Source organism: Canis lupus, chromosome 15 (assembly GCF_011100685.1).
Source record: "Canis lupus familiaris isolate Mischka breed German Shepherd chromosome 15, alternate assembly UU_Cfam_GSD_1.0, whole genome shotgun sequence".
Classification (NCBI taxonomy): Eukaryota; Metazoa; Chordata; class Mammalia; order Carnivora; family Canidae; genus Canis; species Canis lupus.
This window is the reverse complement of record NC_049236.1, coordinates 44,054,137-44,074,894: the sequence shown is the minus strand read 5'-3', so window position 1 is coordinate 44,074,894 and position 20,758 is coordinate 44,054,137. Positions and strand designations below refer to the sequence as shown.

Genomic DNA, 20,758 nt, shown 5'->3' with positions numbered 1-20,758 from the left:
AGACGAGCCACGCGCCTCCACGCCCTCGGTGGCGCCCGCGCTCTGGCGATTCCAGCTGTGCCTCCCGAGCCGGCTGCCACGCGCCGCTGCGTGCTCCGCCGCCGACTCCGGAGGCCTCACTAAGGACTCTCCGAGAACGTCCCTACGGTCTTTAAATCGTGTGCCACCTCGGCCAGCGGCCAACCCCTCCCGGGCTATTCACGTACCTGGAGAAAACGATCCCCTCGCGAAGGGGAGCTCAGAGGCCAAATCAGTTCTTCCTTTCACTTCTTACCCACACGGCGTGTTCCTACGGCCACCGGCCAAAATGGCGGTGCTCAGCCGCCGCCTCGCGCACGCCTTAGGGACGTAGTGCGCGCGCGCGACAGAGAGCGACAGGCGGAGCCCTGGAGTTGGTCGGGGGAGACGGCGAGAACTGACGTCATTGTGCTGCGACTCCAATTGAACGTCTCTGGGAAAGCCGGGCAGTGCTGAGTGGGAGTGGCGCGGAGCTGCAAGGTATCCTAAAAAGCTGGGTTGCGGCAAGCCGCGTCTGTAAGCTGTAAGTTCGTGGGCTTTTCACCCTTGATGTTGAGAGTGGTTCTAGCGTAAGCGGATGCGTTCTCATCTCCATCCTCAATCCCCTTTTCCACCCCCGGTCTAGGGGCCCTGGAGAGCCATTGCCATTTCTAACATTTCTAGAAGAGGTATTAGACAGGACCAACAGAGTCTGGTCCAAATACTGCTGTTGGCGGGTGATCTCTCCTTGGCCGCAGCGCATTCTTAAGAGGGTGGCCAGGAACCCAGGCTTTTCCGAGCCTCGTGTTTTAACCACTTGGTGGCGTCCAGTACCAAGTCGAGCAGTTGAATTGTGCCCCAGTGTAGACATGGGCTCCCCCACAACCCCTTTTTTGAGTTTTGGAACGTTTGACGGCAGGATGTAATAAGCCGTTTGACATTCGGCTTGTAATGGTAGTCACAGGTTTACTTATCTCATCCTAGACCTTTATTTAGCTAGCAGAAGGCAAATATTTTAGCTTACGACTGTACCTATTCATTCATTGATTTGTTCATTCAGTAAATTGCTAATTGGGCATTTAAGCCTCAGGCCTTTCTGAATTTTACAGTTTAGTGGCTCTACTATTATTTAATGAATATCGAGTGCTGTGTGGAGGAGATTAGGAAACATCTGAGATCTAAAAGGTGTCAAGGAGATGGTATACTGAACTACTGGGCCAGGTTTACAATAGTGTATAATAGTGTATATAACCATGTGCAGTATCTGTAACTTTGCAGCACCTAAGCTGTTTTGTATATTGTTTCCAATTGGAGGGTTTTTTTCACGTCTGCATAGATTTACCAAAATTAACAAAAGATGTGAAAGATGAAGTAAATTTTGGGATTTATTCACTTCTGTGCTTTGAAACCATTTTCCCGACACCTTCTATGTCATATAAATGGAACTTTTGACAACTTGTGGGGAGAAGTGATTTTTCTCTGTACCACTTAATGGATTGTTTAAAATATAGACCAGACCAAAATATCATTGTGGTTTTGTTTTCGTTTCTCCCGACAATTAGTGATGTTGAGTATTTTTTTCATGTTTCTGTTGTGAGATAATCGCGTTATACCTGTCAGAATGGCTAGAATCAAAGACAAGAAATAAATGTCACCAATGGTGTTGGAGGAAAAGGAACCCTGGTGCACTGCTGGGGAGAATGCAAATTGGTGCAACCACTGTGGAAAACAGTAAGGAGGCTCTTTAAAAAATTAAAAATAGTATTACCATATAATCCAGTTATTCCACTACTGGGTAATTTACCCAAAGAAAACAAAACCACTAAAAAAGATATACGCACTCCTATATTCACTGCAGCATTATTTACCATTGCCGAGATATGGAAGCAACACAAATGTCCATCAATATATGAATAGATAAGGAAGATATGGTATATACACACCGATAGATACAACGTGCACACTACACACGATGAAATATTAGCCATAAAAAAGAATGAGGTCTTGTCATTTGCAACAACATGGATGGACCTAGAGGGTATAAGGCTAAATGAAATAAGTCTGGTGGAGAAAGACAACTACCATATGATTTCCTACTCATACATGGAATTTAAGAAACAAAACAGACTCTTAAGTATAGAGAACAAACTAGTGGTTACTAGAGGGGAAGTGGGTGAAACAGATAAAGGGGTTTAAGAGTAGAATTATTGTGGGGCACCTGGCTGGCTCAGTCAATGGAACATGGGATTCTTGATCTTGCGGTTGTGGGTTTGAGTCCCATGTTGACTGTAGACATTACTTAAAAAAACAAAAATCTTAAAAAAAAGACTTACTGTGATGAGCACTGAGAAATGTGTAGAATTGTTGAATCATTATATTGTATACCTGAAACTAATATAATACTGTATGTTAATTATACTTTAATAAAAAAATAAATTATCAAAGTAAATTTACGTTCAAAATAAAAAAATGGAAAGTAACATTTACATATTCTTGGAATAAGGATATTTCAATTTAACTTTTCTGAAGAAAAAGATTCATTTGAATTTAGAATTTTTACTCAGAGGGGAGCCTGGCTGGCTCAGTTGGTGGAACGTGCAGCTCTTGATCTCAGGGTTGTGAGTTTGAGCCCCACGTTGGGTGTAGAGATTACTTAAAAATAAAATCTTTTTTAAAAAAGAATTTTTTCTTAGGTATAAAATTGTGTAGTATTATAGAATTTTAGATCAAGTCAACCTCTATTAGAGGTAAGGAAATAAAGACCAGACATGCCCAAAGTCTAGGCTAGTTAAAGGAGAGACTGAAGTTAAAACCCTGATTCCATGCCCTTTTGGCTACTAAATTCTACTGTTTTGCATGTCTTGTTAAGTCTTAATATATTTTAGAAAAAACCCCTGAATTCCCGAGATTTTTTTTTTTATTACAGTGATTGAGTTATGTTACCTGCATTTGAGAAATAGATGATTAATATTAAGGGTATATAAGTGCTACCCTTTTACTATTAAAATTTAATTTTTTACCTTTTGTAGAAGATGCGCAGATCCCAGTATAATGTGGATATTCTTGTTTTCTACATAGTATATTTTAAAAATGACCACACCAAATAAGACACCTCCTGGTGCTGACCCTAAGCAGTTGGAAAGGACTGGAACAGTACGGGAAATTGGGTCACAAGCTGTTTGGTCACTCTCATCTTGCAAACCAGGTAAATCCAAACAAAACAAAAACATCGTTTATAATAACTACTTATAGTTACCTTGTACACTGGACTGACTTTAATTTTCTTTTTTGTTTAGATGCTTTATTTTTATTCTAAAATAAATTTGAGTTTTCACTTGTTATATGTTTCTTCCCAATTGCTTTACTAATATCCATTTCAATTTAACTGCATATTTTATAAGGTCTCTTCTTTATCCTCCTCTATATGTAAAATGAGTTAGTTATTTGGTGAGCACTTTTTTATTGGCTGTTTCTCTAGATGGGATAAATGGATGATACATTCTTTTGAGTGATTGCGTATTCCTAGATAACTTCATTTTACTCTTGTTTGGGATAGAATTTTTGAGTGGCAGTCCTTTTCTCAAAATTTATGGATGCTATTTCACCATTTCCTTTTTTGTTACAAATAAGAAGGCCTATGCTTGTCTCTCCTTTTTTTCTAAGTGACTTGTTCTTTCTCTCTGGAAAGCATTTAAACTTTTTCTATTCTTAAAGTTCAAGACTTTTGCCAGGATATGCCACGATACACGTGTATCTTTTCTCATCTGTCTAATTTATAATTTGATGGCCACTTTCAATCTGTAGACTTAAGCTCAGAGAAAGTTTTTTAGCTTGAGGAACTTTTATTATCATGTTACTGGTTTAATAGTCACTTTTATTTGGAATCTTGTTATTTACACATTAAGACTGCTGTAGCAGTATTCCCAACCAAGTTTCTTGTTTCCCCTTAAGATTCATTTCTCTTCTTTCATAAGTGATTTTTGAGATCTAATTTATTTGCAATAAAACTTATCCTTTTTAGGTATGTAGTTTTATGAATTTTAACAAATGCATATGATCATATAAGCACCATTACAATCAAATATAGAATATTTCCTTTATCCAAAGAAATTTCTTCATGCCTCTTTGTAGTCAGTCTTCTGCCTCCTTCTCATCTCCTAACAACTTTTTTTTTTTTTTTTTTTAAGATTTTATGTATTTATTAGAGAGAGACAGAGAGCATGTGAGCAGGGAAAGGGGCAGAGGGAGAAGCAGACTCCCCACTGAGCAGGGAGCCCAATATGGGACTCGATTCCAAGACCCTACAATCATGACCTAAGCCAAAGGCAGACACTTAACTGAGCCACCCAGGCGCCCTCCTGACAACCTTTGATCTGTTTTGTATTCCTTTGTTATGCCTTTCCCAGAGTATAATACATCATACTGTACATAGCTTTTTGGGTCTGGCTTTTTCTCTTAGTATTAGTGATTTTTTTTTTTTCATGTTGTTACATATGTCAGTAGTTTGTTCTTTTTTATTGCTGATTACTATTCCACTGTATGGATATACCATAGTTTCTCTATTCACCAGTTAATGGACATTTAGATTGTGGTAGCCAGCTTCCAAAATGGTCCCAGTGATTCCTTGTCTCCTGGTATTTTTACCTTTCTGTTGATCTCTTGCACTGTCGGGATTGGTATCTGGGACTTTTGGCAGAAGTGATAGTATGTTACTTCTGAGACTAGATTGATAAAAGACAGGGTGACTGCCTTGTTCTCATTTTGATCACTCACGGGGGGAAGCCAACTGCTATTTTGTGAAGAAACAAGGAACCCTGTGGAGAGGTTTGTGTGGCAAGAGACTCTGGCCTCCTGACAGCAGCTAGGTAAATACTTAGGAGTAAAATTCTGTAGAATTTGTAGGAGTAGAATTTGTTTTTATTTCTTCCTTCCCAATCTGTACCTTTTATTTCCTTTCACTATCTTACTCTATTAGGTAAGACTTCCAATATGATGTTGCATGGGAGTGGTGAGGAGGGACTTCCTTCTTATTCCTGGTCTCAATGGGAGGGCTCTTAGGGTCTCACAATTAAATATGGTGTTAGCTGTTGTTTTTTTCCATGGATATTTACAATTGAGGAAGTTTCTTTTTATTATTAGTTTGCTAATAGATTTCATACTGAATGGGTGTTGGATTTTGTCAGATGCTTTCTCTAGATCTATTGATCATATATGTATATTTTTTCCTCTTTAGCCTGTTGATCTGGTGAATAACATTAATTAATTTTGGAATGTTGGACCAGCTTTGCATGCCTGTTGTGTCATACATTGTACTTCTATCACTTTTGGATCTGTCAGTCAACTATCATTAAATGATTATCATTTTATATATAAAGAGTGAATGACTATGCTTTATTAATGAGATGAGAAGGTTGTTTAACCTTTGCTTCCATAATCAGGTATTTTTCATTTCCAGGCAGCAGATAGTTGCTGAAGTCTATAATGTTGTTAGAGAATAAAAGATAAAAAAGACAGAATCCTTGCTATTAAGGAGTTCACAATCTAGTGGAGGACTTACAGCTTTAAACTAGTCATTATTATACAGTATAATAATTCATGACTTTTATTTAGTGCTTACTAAATTACAGGTCCTGTTCTAAGTACTTTACATGTGTATGCAGTATGGACTATTATTTTTATCATTTTCTAAATGAGAAAACTGTAGTAGAGAAAGATGAAGTATTTTGGCAATGATGTTGTGATTCCAGGCGGTCAGGTTCCATGGGCTCAGGTCAGTAGTGGCCTGGGGGAAAGTGACTGATTCTGCCTTAATCAAGGAAGGCTTCATGGAGATGCTTCTGTTTCATCACGGAACAAGAAAAGGGCTGAGTAAGGACATAAAGGCAAGAGGAACAGTATACGCAAAGGTATACAGCTTGGACAAAACATAGCTCATTCAAAAATTATAAGTAAAACTAAAACAGAGGGAAGTGGCATAGGTGAAGCTAGCTAGTTAAGTAGAGGCCTGATCATGGAGGGCTTTGTTAAACAGTTGATACTTTATGGTACAGAGCCCTGAAAAATTTTAAGTAGCAGAATAAAACAATCAGTGTTTGTTCACATTTGAGAAATATAGAGGATGGATTGAAGTGAAGCAAGGTTAGAGGCTAAAGAAATCATTCGGAGGACATGCAATAATTCAGGTGAGAAGTGTTATAAGGAAGTCTTTTAATAAACTTTCAAAATGTTAATAAGTTTGTTGGAGGTACAAATTTCCTTGCCTGCCACATGTGGTAGGTCGTATAGAGCTTTCAAAATTATTTTTTCATCTTTGGAAATACTGGTTCAATATTTCACTCAGATTAAAGTTGGAATGTATTTAGTAGATTCAGCTTAGTTGAAGACACATCACAAAACAATTCCACAATTCAGCACAATTGTCAGTCTCTGTCCAAGAGACTGGAAAAGCTAAAGGTCAGATTTGTGTGACTGCTAGCATTATTAACAGAGTCTTATTATAATAACTTAATCATTTTAATTTCATAAGCACTAAATTCATATCATGTTGGGAAACAGAATTAGGGGAAAAATAGGTATATCTTCTGTGTTTGATGCACTTTCGATACTTTGTAAGCCAACAAAAATAAGGATTTAGTGAGGCTGTATTTTGTGAACATCTGATCTGTGATATATTTTCCATTCAGGATAAAGAAGATGTGGTCTATGTATACAATGGAATATTACTCAGCCATTAGAAACGACAAATACCCACCATTTGCTTCGATGTGGATGGAACTGGAGGATATTATGCTGAGTGAAATAAGTCAATCGGAGAAGGACAAACATATGGTCTCAGTCATTTGGGGAATATAAGAAATAGTGAGAGGGAATAAAAGGGAAAGGAGAGAGGATGAGTGGGAAATAGCAGTGAGGGTGACAGAACATGAGAGACTCCCAACTCTGGGAAACGAACAAGGGGTAGTGGAAAGGGAGGTGGGCGGGGGTTTGCAGTGACTGGATGACAGGCACTGAGGGGGGCACTTGATGGGATGAGCACTGGGTGATATGCTATATGTTGGCAAATTGAACTCCAATAAAAAAAAAGAAAAAAATATAATAAAAAATATTTTCCATTTAATTCATATCTTTTACCAAGACATTGCTTTTATGAATTGATTTTGAGAAGCATAGTTCTGTTCTTCTTAAAAAAAAATCACTAAATTTTAATTTTTTTAAGTCCATACCATAATTGACAATTGTGATCATTGAGTTTCTAGTTGAATAGCAATATGTGGTTTGGAGAAAATAAAAGAGCAATATAATAAATAGACCAAGAAAGGCTTCTCTTGGAAAATTAAATTTGTGCTGAGATATAAATATTAAGAAGAATACATTGTGCAAAGATATCAGAACCTTGCTGACACAGGAAATAGTTCAAAGGCTGCTCTGAGCTAAATGGTTTGCATGTTTGAGGTTTAGAAAGAAGTCTAGTATAGCTAGAGGATGGTGGGTAAGGAGGAGAAGTGGAGGAAGAAGATGAGGTTGGAGACATAATTAGACATGGGCCAAATTATGAATTCTGGTAGAATCTGAAGTACAGCTTGGATCTGAAGTACAGGGTCCCACTGGCAATGTTAAGCAGGAAAGTGAGATGATCTGATACAGAGTTTTTTTAAAAAATCCACTATGGCCACTGAGAATGATTGGTAAAAGAGTAATAGTGTAGACCAGAGGGGGAAAGGCTAGTACAGTAATTTGTGTCACATGGTATTGATTTGGAATAGGCTGATGGTCATTGATACGAAGAGAGATGATGGCTTTGGGATGTATTTTTAGAGATGGTAAAATCATGACTTACTAAAGGAAAGGAAAGATTCAAAGTGACTCTTAGGTGTCTGATTGAATAACTCGGTGTTATTCCCTAAGTTGAGAAAGTGAGGTGGGGGAAATAAATGGGTTTGGGTAAGAAAAAAAAAGGTATGATTCAGACACATTAGTTTTGAGATCAGCATTCTAGTGAGGTGTTTATTAAGCAATTGAGTAGAGAAACTTGGAGCTTTGGGGAAATGTCTGGGTTGGAGACCCAAATTTCAGGGTTGTCTGTACACTGATGGTATTCTAAGCCTCCACTAGGGAGAGATTGTATTTAGAAAAAAAGAGTAAAGCTTCAGGGCACTTGAAGATACAGACAGCTGGCAGAGCAGCAGGAGTAAGAATCAGTACACGGCACTGAGGAGAAGTAGCTGCTGAACTAGTGGAAAACCAGGAGAGCAGAAGATCAAGGGTAGAAGCCAAGAGAGGACAATGTGACGAGAAGTTAGTTAATTCATCCCTTTTCTTTCCTTTTTCTTAAATTGAAGTATTTTTGACCTACAATGCTATGTTAGTTTCAGGTGTACACCATAATCATCCGATACTCAACTCAGAAGTTGTAGTTTCCGCCTGTCACGGTGCAATGGTGTTACAATATTATTGACTACATTTCCTATGCTTTACTTTAATGTCCATGATTTATTTTATAACTAGAAAGTTGTACCTCTTAATCTCCTTCACCTGTTTTGCCCCTCTTTCAGCACTCTCCTCTCCGCTGGCAATCAGCAATTCTCTGTATTTATATTCTGGTTTGTGCACTTATTTTATTATTAGATTTATAAGTGAGGTTGTATGGTATTTTTCATTCTATATCTGACTTATTTCACTTAGCATAATATCCTCTAGGTCCATCCATCAAAAAGAATGAGATCTTGCCATTCACGACAACTTGGATGTCCCCTTTATTTTTGCTTTTGTTTCCCTTGCCTGAACATACATATCTAGAAAAATGTTGCTGAGGCCAATTGTCTGAGAGATTACTGCCTATGTTTTCTTTTGGGAAGTTACAGTTCTAGGTCTTACATTTAAATCTTTAACCATTTTGAGTTTATTTTTGTAGATGGTGTAAGAAAGTGGTCCAGATTTATTCTTTTTCACGTAGCCATCCAGTTTTCCAAAAGCCATTTATTGAAGATACTATCTTTACCCTATTGTATATTCTTGCCTCTTTTGTCATAGATTGATTAGCCATATGAGTGTGGGTTTATTTCTCAGCTCTCTATCTGTTCCATTGATCTGTATGCCTGGTTTTGTGCCAGTACAATGCTGTTTTGATTACTATAGCTTTGTATCGTAACTTGAAATCTGGGATTGAGATATGATCAGCTTTGTTCTTTCTCAAGATTGCTTTGGCCATTCAGGTTCTTTTGTGATTTTTTTTTTTTAAAGATTTTATTTATTTATTCACGAGAGACACACAGAGAGAGAGGCAGAGACACAGGCAGAGGGAGAAGCAGGCTCCATGCAGGGAGCCTGATGTGGGCCTCGATCCGGGGTCTCCAGGATCACACCCTGGGCTGAAGGCGGTGCTAAACTGCTGAGCCACCAGGGCTGCCCTCTTTTGTGATTTCATACAAATTTTAAGATTATTTGTTCTAGTTGTGAAAAATATTATTAGTTTTTTGATAGGAATTACACTGACTGTGTAGATTGCTTTGGGAAGTATGGACATTTTAACAATATTAATTTTTCCAATCTGTGAACATGATATATTTTTCTATTTGCTTCTATCATTTTCAGTTTCTTTTATTAATATCTTACCGTTTTCAGATTACAGGTCTTTTACGTTTTGATTAAATTTATTTCTAGGTATTTTATTCTTTTTCATATAACTGGATTATTTTTTCTTTTTTTTTAGATTTATTTATTTATTTATTTTTTATTTTAGAGAAGCATAAGTGAGAGGGGCAGAGGGAGAGGAAGAGAGAATCTCAATCAGACAGAGCCTGAGGCTTGATCTCATCACCCTGAGATCTTGAACTGAGCCAAAGCCAAGCATCTCTTGCTTAATTGCCTATGCCACTCAGGCGGCCCTGGATTATTTTCTTAATTCCTCTTTCTGCTACTTTGTTATTAGTGTATAGGAAGGCAACAGATTTGTTTGCTAATTTTACATCCTGCAACTTTACTGAAATCTTTTATTAGGTCTAATAGTTTTTGGCAGAGTCTTTAAGGTTTTCTATATATACCATCATGTCATCTTTGAAGGGTGAGAGTTTTACTTCTTCCTCACCAGTTTTTGGGATGCCTTTTATTTCTTTTTCTTATTTGGTTGATGCAACTAGGACTTCAGTATTACATTGAATAAAGTGAGTGTGGACATCCTTGTCTTGTTCTTGGTCTTAGAGGAAAAGTTTTCAGTTTTTTACCATTGAATATGATGTTAGCTACCGGTTTTTCATATATAGCCTTTATTATGTTGAAGTATGTTCCCTGTAAACTCACTTTGTTGAGAGTTTTTATCATGAATGGACGTTTTACTTCGTCAATTGCTTTTTCTTCATTTATTGAGCTGATTATTTATTTTATCCATTTTGTTAATGTGGTATATCATGTTGATTGATTTGTGGATATTAAACCATCCTTGTATCCCTGCAGTAAATCTCAGTTCATTGTGGTTAATGATCCTTTTAATGTATTGTTGAATTCCATTTGCTAAAATTTTGTTGAGGATTTTTGCATCAGTATTCATCAGGGATATTGGCCCATAATTGTGTGTGTGTGTGTGTGTGTGTGTGTGTGTGTGTATGTAGTGTTTTTGTCTGGTTTCAGTGTAATGCTGGCCTTTCATTACTTGTCATAAGTATATTCAGATTTTCTATTTCCTCCTGATTCAGTCTCAGAAGATTATATGTTTTTAGAAATTTTATCTATTTCTTCCAGGTTGTCCAATTTGTTAGCATATAATTTTTAATAGTAGTTTCTTATAATCCTTTATATTTCTGTGATATATGTTTTTAGAAATTTTATCTATTTCTTCCAGGTTGTCCAGTTTGTTGGCATATAATTTTTAATAGTAGTTTCTTATAATCCTTTCTATTTCTGTGGTATCCGTTGTTACTTCTTTCATTTCTGGTTTTATTTGAGTCCTCTTTCTCTCTCTTTTTTAAAAGAATTATTTATTTTAGAGAGAGAGAGAGTGAGGGGGGCACTTGGCGGGATGAGCACTGGGTGTTATGCTATATGTTGGCAAATTGAACTCCAATAAAAAAAATTAAAAAAAAAGAGAGAGAGTGCATGAGTGGGAGGAGGGGCAGAGAGAGAGGCAGAGACAGAATCCCAAGCAGACTCCCCACTGAGTGTGAAGCCTGATGTGGGGCTTGATCCCATGACCTGTGAGATCTTGACTTGAGCTGAAATCACAAGTCAAATGCTTAACTGAGCCACCTAGGGCACCCCCTTTTGATGAGCCTTACTAAATGTCAATTTTGTTTATCTTTTTAGAGAAACAGCTCTTAGTTTTATTAATCTTTGTGGTTTTTTTAAAGTATATTTCATTTATTTCTGCTCTGCTCTTTATTATTTTTTTCCTTCTACTAACTTTATTGTTCTTTTTAAATTTCCTTTAAGTTTAACTTTAGCTATTTGAGACTTTTCGTGTTTCTTGAGGCAAGCCTGTATCTCTATAAAGGTCCCTTTTAGAACTGCTGTTGCTGCGTCTCACATATTTTGAACTACTATGTTTCCATTTTCATTTGTCTCTAGGTATATTTTGGTTTCCTCTCTGATTTCTTTTTTGACTTATTGGTGGTTTAGTAGCATGTTGCTTAGCCTTCACTTTTTTTTTTTTTTAAGATTTTATTTATTTATTCATGAGGGACATAGAAAGGAGGCAGAGACACAGGCAGAGGGAGAAGCAGGCTCCCTATAGGGAGCCTGATGTGGGACTCAATCTCAGAACTCCAGGATCACGACCTGAGCTGAAGGCAGATGCTCAACCACTGAGCCACCCAGGTGGCCCTAGCCTTCATATGTTTGTGGGGTTTTTTTCTTCATCTCTTTGTTATAGCATTTAACACTTTATATTGTAATTTATCTACTTAAGTCCCTCAGTGCTGGCCAGTAGAACATTGGGACTGTACAGTGAGGTAGCTGCTAGCTAGGTGTAGCTATTGAGTACTTTTAAATGTGACTAATGTTACTGAGGAATCAAATTTTAAATTTTATTTATTTTTAATTAGTCTAAATGTAAATAGCATAGATTATGTATTAGATAGATGAACTCCTCCACAGAGACCGTGTGTTCTCTATCTTTGTGTCTTCAGAGTCAAGATATATGCCCTAATTATACTAGTGCCTTAGCAAATGTGAAGGGTTTTGTGTTAAAAGATATGCTTGTTGGGATGCCTGGTTGGCTCAGTGGTTGAGCATCTGCCTTTGGCTCAGGGTGTGATCCTGGAGTTCCGGGATCGAGACCCACATCAGGCTCCTTGCAGGGAGCCTACTTCTCCCTCTGCCTGTGTCTCTGCCTCTCTCTGTGTGTCTCTCATGAATAAATAAATAAACTTTTTTAAAAGATTTTTTAAAAATTTATTCATTTGAGACAGAGAGAGAGAGCACACGCACATGAGCAGGGGGAGAGGCAGAGGCAGAGGCAGAGGGAGAAGCAGGCTACCTGCTCAGCCAGGAGCCTGACATGGGGCTTGATCTCAGGACCTGGAGATCACGACCTGAGGTGAAGGCAGATGCTTAATCATCCAAGCCACCCAGGTGCCCCAATAAATAAACTCTTAAAAAAAAAAAAAAAGGTATGTTTGCTTTAGAAGTAAAAAAGTAAAACAGGATGATGGCTGTTTTACTCCTAAGGGCAATCTAAGCTGGGCTAGTTAAATGTATCTCCTCTACTGATGTTGTGTTAGTCAGCTCTTGCTGCACTAATGGTGTATAACAAACAACCATTATCTCTCAGTGGCATATTATAACAAAACTTATTTCTTGTTTGGCTGTGGCTTGGCTCTAGTTTAGGAGTTGGGCCCAGGCTTGCTCCATGTGTTCAGGCATGATGTGTTACTGGGGTGCCAATATTTAAAAGGCCAAAGAAGACCTGCAGGCACACTTAAAACCTCTGTTTGGGGGTGCCAGGGTGACTTGATCAATTGAGTGTTTGGCTCTTGGTTTCAGCTCAAGTCATGATCTCAGGGCCCTGGGTTGAGCCCTGCTTTGGGCTCCAAGCTTGGTTTGGAGTCTCCTTGTCCCTCTCTTCCCCTCTCCTCCTCCCTCAACTCATTCTCTCTGTCTCCCCCCCCCCTTCTTTTTCTCTTAAATAAATAAATAAATAGAATCTTTAAAATTAAATTAAACCCCATGTGTCATATTCATTTACATTTTGTTGACCAAAACAAGTCATGATTAAGCTCCAATATAACTGGAGTGCAGAATATTTTCTTCCCTTGGAGGATGGGTAGAGAAGAATGGATATTTATTAAACAGTAACCATAGGTGAATGCTGGTTTTCTTTTCCTTAGAGCAATAGTTCTCACCTGGGGATGATTTTGCCTCAAAGGAGACATCTGGTAATGTCTGCAGAGGTTTTTTGATATAACTGCTGGCATGGGGAGGATTGTGACTGGCAACTGGCAGATAGAGGCCAGAGATGCTGCTAAATATCCTGTAATGCATAGGACACCCCCTGCCCCCAAAAGAATTATCCAGTGCACACTATCACTAGTGCTTAGGTTGAGAAGACTTTCCATTAAATAGTAGTTCTAAAATTTTAGGATGCATCAGCATTACCTATAGGATTTATTAAAATACAGATTCTCAGAGGAGTTAACTCTGGAAGCTTCTGACATAGTAGGTCTAGAATTCCTAACAAGTTCCCAGATGACAATGATACTGCTGATCCGGGGACCATAAGGCGAGAACCACTTCCTTAAGAATCAGTCATTATCTACATTTTTTTAAATATCATTTGTGTGCATTATCATGGGACCTGTTAAAGCACTTATCACAGATCTGTCTTGTAGTTCTTTTGTTTGGACTAAAGGAATTGAGGTATAATACTGAGTGGGAAGCTTTGGAAAAGAAGCTTACTCTATGAGTCATGGCATTGGCACATAAACAGATGTTTATAAAATGTTCTGTTTGTGAGACATATTTTGAAGAAGTAGAAGCTGATAATCATACTTAGCACTCCAGAGGTGCTAAGACTGGTCATTGACGAGATTGCAGAGATTGCACCTCCTTAGTTGTATTGCTATAGTTTCACAAGCAGTATCTTAGAAAAAAACTTAAAATGATTATCTTGAGTTACAGGACATCTCTTATTCTTGTAAGTTTTTTGTTTAGTTTTTATTTTGCTTGTTAAGAACAAACACCATTTTTTGAAATTCTTTGAGCTCACACACATAAAATTGTTAAATGAAGAGAAAGAAAAACTAGACAAATAGCTAGTTATAATAGTCACAGTAGTTACATAGCTAGTTACAATAGTAAGTGACAAAAGTCTTTTAATCAATAGAATATTTAGTTGTGAAGTTCTTTTTTTTTTTTTTTTTTTTTAGAGAGAGAGAGAGAGAGAGAGAGAGAGGCAGAGACACAGGCAGAGGGAGAAGCGGGCTCCATGCAGGGAGCCCGATGTGGGATTCGATCCCGGGTCTCCAGGATCGCGCCCTGGGCCAAAGGCAGGCGCCAAACCGCTGCGCCACCCAGGGATCCCAGTTGTGAAGTTCTTAATTATCTTCTTTTAGCAAACTCATAAACTGGTAAGAAGAAAAAGGGATTTAAAACTTAAGAACTCTTTATATTGGTGGCAAAACAACTTTTTATCTTATAACTTGCAGAAATAAATATTCTGGATTAGCCTTCGAATAATGTATAAAGAAAGAATAGCAGCCTAGTCGAAGTACTGTCCAATAGAAGTATAATGCAAGTGGCATGTGTAACTAAAATTTTTGTAGTAGATACATTAAAAAGGATAAATTGGTTAAATTAATTATAATAATATGTTTTTAATCCAAATAAGTAGACTTATTATTAATGAAATATTTTGGATTTCTTACTAGTCTTCAAAAACCAATATGTATAGCAAATCTCAAGTTGAACTAGCCTTATTTCAAGTGTTCAGTAGCCACATATAGCTAGTAGCTGCCATATTGTACAGCACAGATCTAAGAGTTACAGAGTGAGTAATGGAGAGCTCAGTTTTTGTATTTTAAGATTTTCTTTGGGGCAATAGAAAGCTGTTTTTTGAGCATATATCTTGGTCACTGTCTGAATTCAGACTATCATCATTTGTCCCTTCCTGGCACTGAAGAACCTGTCTAAAGGTCTTAATCTGATTATTGCCTAATCATATGACTTCCCTACTAAAAATTCTTCAGTAGGTTGTCATATTTTTCAAGGTAATTTATACTTCGTATCTTAGTGCACTAGAGTCTATATGATATGACTCCTTTCATATGTCTCTGGCTCATTTCCTGATTCAATACAAAGTTGTAGCCTTAGCTTCCAAAAAGATCTGCTGTTGTTTCCTACAGATTCCACTTCTGTTTTCCCATGCCATTGCATGTTTTTCTATTTACTGAATGCTCTTTTTTTTTTAAAGATTTATTTATTCATGAGAGACAGAGAGAGAGGCACAGACATAGGCAGAGGGAGAAGCAGGCTCCATGCAGGGAGCCCGATGTGCGACTCGATCCCAGGACTCCAGGATCATGCTCTGAGCCGAAGGCAGACGCTCGACCACTGAGCCACCCAGGCGTCCCTACTGAATGCTCTTTAACCTTGCTCTTCTACCTCTTTACTTAGCCAACTCCTATTAGTACTTCAGAATTCAATGCAAAGATTATCTTCTCTTGGAAAACTTCTCTTATTCACTAGTTAGTATATACTGTAAAGGCAGCATGTGCAGATTTAAGATACACATCTCAGACTGGGGAGAGCATATTTGGATCATATGGAACAAATATAGGCGTAATATCTATTAATAGGAAAAGGGTTACAAATCGATGAAAAGACCAAAATGCAATGAAAATATATGAAATTATGAATAGGTATATTCTATGAGAAAAAATATAAATGATCAATGAAAGTTTGAAATATAATTTTTCACCTATCACATTAGTAAATACTTGAAAGAATGATTGCATTTTAGCATGAGTACAGAGCAGAGCTGTCCAACAGAAATTAATGCAAACCACATATGTAATTTAAAATTATCTAGTACCCATATTAAAATTAAAAAAATACAATTTTCCTAATTAATTTGTCTCAGTATATCCAAAATGATTTCAGTATTTAATCAATATAAAAGCTTATTAAATAGATATTTAATGTCTTTAAGTCTTAAACATTTTGTGTAAAGATTTCAGAATACCCCAATATTTACTAGTTATGTAGAGGAATAGATGTTTTTGTACAATATTGGTGAGAATGCATTTTGGAGGAGAATTTGGCAATATTCATCAAGTTAAAATTTTAATGACCCAGGGTTCTATTCTTAGAAATCCATCCTCCAGAAATACTAATGTGCATTTAAAAATTAAAGATAGGTGGATGTTTACTGCAGTGTTGTACAGGAAGACATTGGTAATAACCTAAATGTCCTATAGGGTCTTTTTTTCCTGTAGGGGTTTTGTTAAATAATTATATTTCTAGATAGTGAGATACTGTATAACCTTTAAAAAATGTGGGGGCTATTTATGTTAACGGAGTTATTATATGAGTTAAGTAAATATTAACATGATATCATGTAGAATACTTAGAATGTCTGGCACATAGTAAATGTGATATGTGTTTGCTGCTATTATTATTAATTATTATTACTGAATGGAAGAAACTTGCAGATACGTTAAGTGAAACATAAATGCAAAGTATAAAACTGTATCGTATGCCATTATTTGTGTAGAATGGAAAAAACGAGATATATATATGTGTGTGTGTATATATATATATATTTGTTTGTATATGTGTACAATATCTGTGAAAGAGTATGTAAAAAAATGATAACATTGATTATATTTGGAGAAGGAAACCAGATAGTTGGGGGAGGGATAGAGACTTTCCACAATGTTCTTTTTTTTCTATCTTTTGAATTTGATCCATAATGAATATAATACTAGTGAAAAATTTTAAATGTGAATTAGATTTATTTGTCTTAAATATTTTTGAGAAATCTATACTTTACCATTAATTATTTCTATAATTGGTATGCATTATTATGATTTTTTTTAAATATTTTTTTAAATTCTTATTTATGTATGATAGTAACACACAGAGAGAGAGAGGCAGAGACATAGGCAGAGGGAGAAGCAGGCTCCATGCACCGGGAGCTCGACGTGGGATTCGATCCCAGGTCTCCAGGATCGCGCCCTGGGCCAAAGGCAGGCGCCAAACTGCTGCGCCACCCAGGGATCCCCATTATTATGATTTTAATCAAGAAAAAACAATACTGGGTAGCTTTACTTCAGTTCTGTAGAATGGCTAGATGATATGAAATTCTGAGCAAATTTAAATTTTTATTAATCAGAATCTTGATCAGAAACACTTGGTTTCAAAATTTATATGACTTTTGAAAATATTTCTACATTGTCCTTTTTATTGTCACAAGAAAGATATGTGGCATATTGAACTTAATAAAATCAGATTTTGCAGGACATGAGGATCATTCTTATTACCACTTTGTAGAAAGTGTAAAAAACTACATGCTATCTTGGGGCACCTGGATGGCTCAGTGGTTGAGTGTCTACCTTTGGTTTGGGTCGTGATGCTGGGGTCCTGGGATCGAATCCTGTATCGGGCTCCTTTTGGGGAGCCTGCTTCTCCCTTTGCCTGTCTGCCTCTCTCTGTGTGTTTTTCATGAATAAATAAAATCTTAAAGAAAAAAATTTTTAAAGATTTTATTTATTTACTCATGAGAGACAGAGAGAGAGAGAGAGAGGCAGAGACACAGGCAGAGGGAAAAGCAGTCTTCATGCAGGGAGTTTGATGTGGGACTGGATCCCGGGTCTCCAGGATCACACCCTGGGCTGAAGGCGGCGCTAAACCGCTGATCCACCTGGGCTGCTCTAAAGAAAGTATTTTTAAAAACCCTACGTGCTATCATCAGACTATATTTAGACATTCTTTAAAAGTTAAAGCTCACACCCAAGAATGCTTTGGCCCTAATAGAAACTTTTGCGTGTGCAGGTGATATTCTAAGAGTTGAGGTCTGGTGAAGAGGATGGAAGAATTCTAGTTAATTTAAATTTTACAATACTGACTATCCTGTTGATCACATTTTCTGGACAAATGTGGATGGTAATTTTATATTTGGAATATATAACTCTTTGCTTTTCATGAAAACTTACTGTCACTTGTGTTCTAGGATTTGGAGTGGATCAGTTACGGGATGATAATCTTGAAACTTATTGGCAGTCAGATGGCTCCCAACCTCATTTAGTAAACATCCAATTCAGGTAATACATTTTTGTATTTTTTGATTTGTGTAGGTTAAGTGGACAAAGTAACCTATTTTATTTATATAAAATTTAAAGAAATATAGAAATTATAGTAAAATGCACTTAACTCTGGTTTTTATAAGCCTTGAGATTATTTTTCTACTCATGTAGATTGTTTTAAGTTTACTCATCTTATCTTTGTGAATTCTTTATAGTATTTTACACAGTTCCTTTTACATAGAGATTTTTTTTTTAAAGATTTTATTTGTTCATGAGAGACAGACAGAGAGAGAGAGAGAGAGGCAGACACAGGCAGAGGGAGAAGCAGGCTCCAGGCAAGTCCCCCAATGTGGGACTTGATCCCGGAACTCTGGGATCATGCGCAGAGCTGAAGGCAGATGCTCAGCCACTGGGCCACCCAGGTGGCCCTACATAGAGATGTCTTAAATATACTTTTCAAGATGATTCATCTCAGAAAAATATGCTCTGCTTATGACCCAAAGCAATGCCTTAACGTATTGCTTTAACTACATCTGGAGTGATAACAGTATGTCCTTTATGTATAGTCTATTCATGTAATTCTCAAATTTGTATTTCCATTGGAAAAAAATTGTCTTAACTTAAAACCTTTAAGGACATTTTCAGTTTTGAAATGCTTACTTTCTTGGGGAAAGGAACATGGCCATATGTTTTTCAATTGCTTTGAGTGTATTGAGATAGGTGGAAAACAGCTAACTTGGTTATCCTGCCCCATGGAAATCCTCTATTATATAAATATACATATATCTGTAGATTATATAAATAGTTATATCATCTATTTTAACATTTTCCAGCATTGTATTTTTAGTTTTTTTTCTTTTTTTTTTCTTTTCTTTTTAAAAAAAGATTTTATTTTTAAGTTATCTCTGCACCCAATGTGGGGCTTAAACCTGCAACCCCAGGTTGATCAAGACTCACATGAGCCAGCAAGATGCCCCTTTAGTTTGTTTTTCTCACTGATGGTACAGATTAGCACATTTCTTATGGAAAAGTCAGAAATTAACCATTTTTGCTTTCTGAGCTATTTGGTCTCTATTGCAACTACTAGGGCCATTATAGCATAAAAGCAGCTATAGGCAATGTACACTGGCTAAATTTAGTTATTCTAATTAAACTTTGTCTTAAAAAAAGTAGTTGGTGGCATAGTTTACCCAGTGGGTCATAGTATGCCAATTCTTGTCCTTATGTATTAAATATGTATTTACCAGAAATAAAAACAGCACCTAGTATTTAAAGACTTAAAACATCAGATACTTGGCTAAAATGTGTTATCTGTTCATTTCATTTAACCTTTACAGCTATTTTTATCCTTTTTAAAATAGTCTCAGAAGCAGACCTATATAAATTAAGTAACTTGCCCAAGATCACACAGCAAATAACTGGTAGCATTGCATCTGAACACAAGCACTCTGACCAGAGAGCCTGTGCTTTTAACCATTATACTGGGTAGGGTAAATTTCTTTTCCATGACAACAAAGGCTATCAAAGCTGGTACAATGAGTGTCTTAATTTAATTGTATTATATTAGAATGGCAGGATTTTTTCTTTTTTTTTAATTTTTCTTTTTTTCTTTTTTTAATTTTATTTTTAATTTTATTTATTTTTATTTATTTATTTATTTTTAGGATTTTTTCTTTTTAGGAAATGCAATTTTATACAGAAGGCCAATGTATTGAAGAATTAATAATAAAAATATGTTATATTTATAGAGCATTAAAAGTATCAGGTATTGTATTATCTCATTAAAAGTTTAATATTTAATAGTTATTAATATATATCATTTTTAAATGATCCTCAAAACATCTTTAGTAAGATGTAGGTACTATCATTTTTCTCATTTTATAGATGAAAAAACTAAAATTTAGAAAGATTAGCTTATCCAGGTCACAATCCATGCAGTTATAGAGCCTGGATGTGATCTAGCAGTCTGGACTTAAAGAACTGTTTGTAGTTAGTATTCAGCTGTTTCTCAACTAAGCTTATTAAAACAGTCAGGAACTTAAGGCCCTCCCTGCTTAACTTAGCCTTTGCCCTAACTAGGGAAGCCTAAGGCTTTGACAAACACATTTTGAAAACAAATGTTTTAGAAAAAGGGAAACTGATTAAGAATTTTAAAACAATCTCACACTTAAAAGTTCTAAATGCATTACAATCCCTCCCTCCCACAATTGTTTCAGACTACATTGGCAATGTATGTCTCAACTCTCCAGAATGCTTTCATATGTCATTCCTATAAATAAAGACCTTCTTCTATATAACAACAATACATCCTTAGGAAATTAACAGTGATATGTTTAATTTTACAACCCCATTCCTGTTCTACCAATTGTAGCAGTGAAGTTGAATCACAGGTTGAATTTGGTTGTCCCTTCTCTTTACTCTCTTTTTAATATGGAACATTTCTTCACTCTTTATTTGACTCAGCACTTTTGAAGATTATAGGCCAGTTATTTTAAAGAATGTCCCTTAATTTGGGTTTCTTTGATCTTCAT

At 36.4% G+C, this 20,758-nt stretch overlaps 2 protein-coding genes across 8 annotated transcripts in view; one reads left to right on the top strand and one right to left on the bottom strand.

Moving 5' to 3' along the window:
- Nucleotides 1–368, bottom strand: part of ABCE1 (ATP binding cassette subfamily E member 1) — a 31,926-nt gene extending 31,558 nt beyond the window's left edge. Inside the window, exon 1 of the mRNA XM_038558893.1 lies at nucleotides 207–368. The gene's annotated coding sequence lies outside the window, so the exon portion shown is untranslated. The remainder of the gene's footprint in view (nucleotides 1–206) is intronic.
- Nucleotides 80–20,758, top strand: part of ANAPC10 (anaphase promoting complex subunit 10) — an 88,035-nt gene continuing 67,356 nt past the window's right edge. The window contains exons 1-3 of one of the 7 annotated variants that reach the window (XM_038558900.1): nucleotides 80–541; nucleotides 3,076–3,202; nucleotides 18,155–18,245. In XM_038558900.1, coding sequence (XP_038414828.1) covers nucleotides 3,088–3,202; nucleotides 18,155–18,245 — 206 coding nt within the window. In that variant the 5' untranslated portion in view covers nucleotides 80–541; nucleotides 3,076–3,087. Of the gene's footprint in view, nucleotides 542–1,693; nucleotides 1,729–3,026; nucleotides 3,203–18,154; nucleotides 18,246–20,758 lie in introns of those variants that run through there. The other 6 variants (XM_038558901.1, XM_038558896.1, XM_038558898.1 and 3 more) reach the window with 6 other exon arrangements.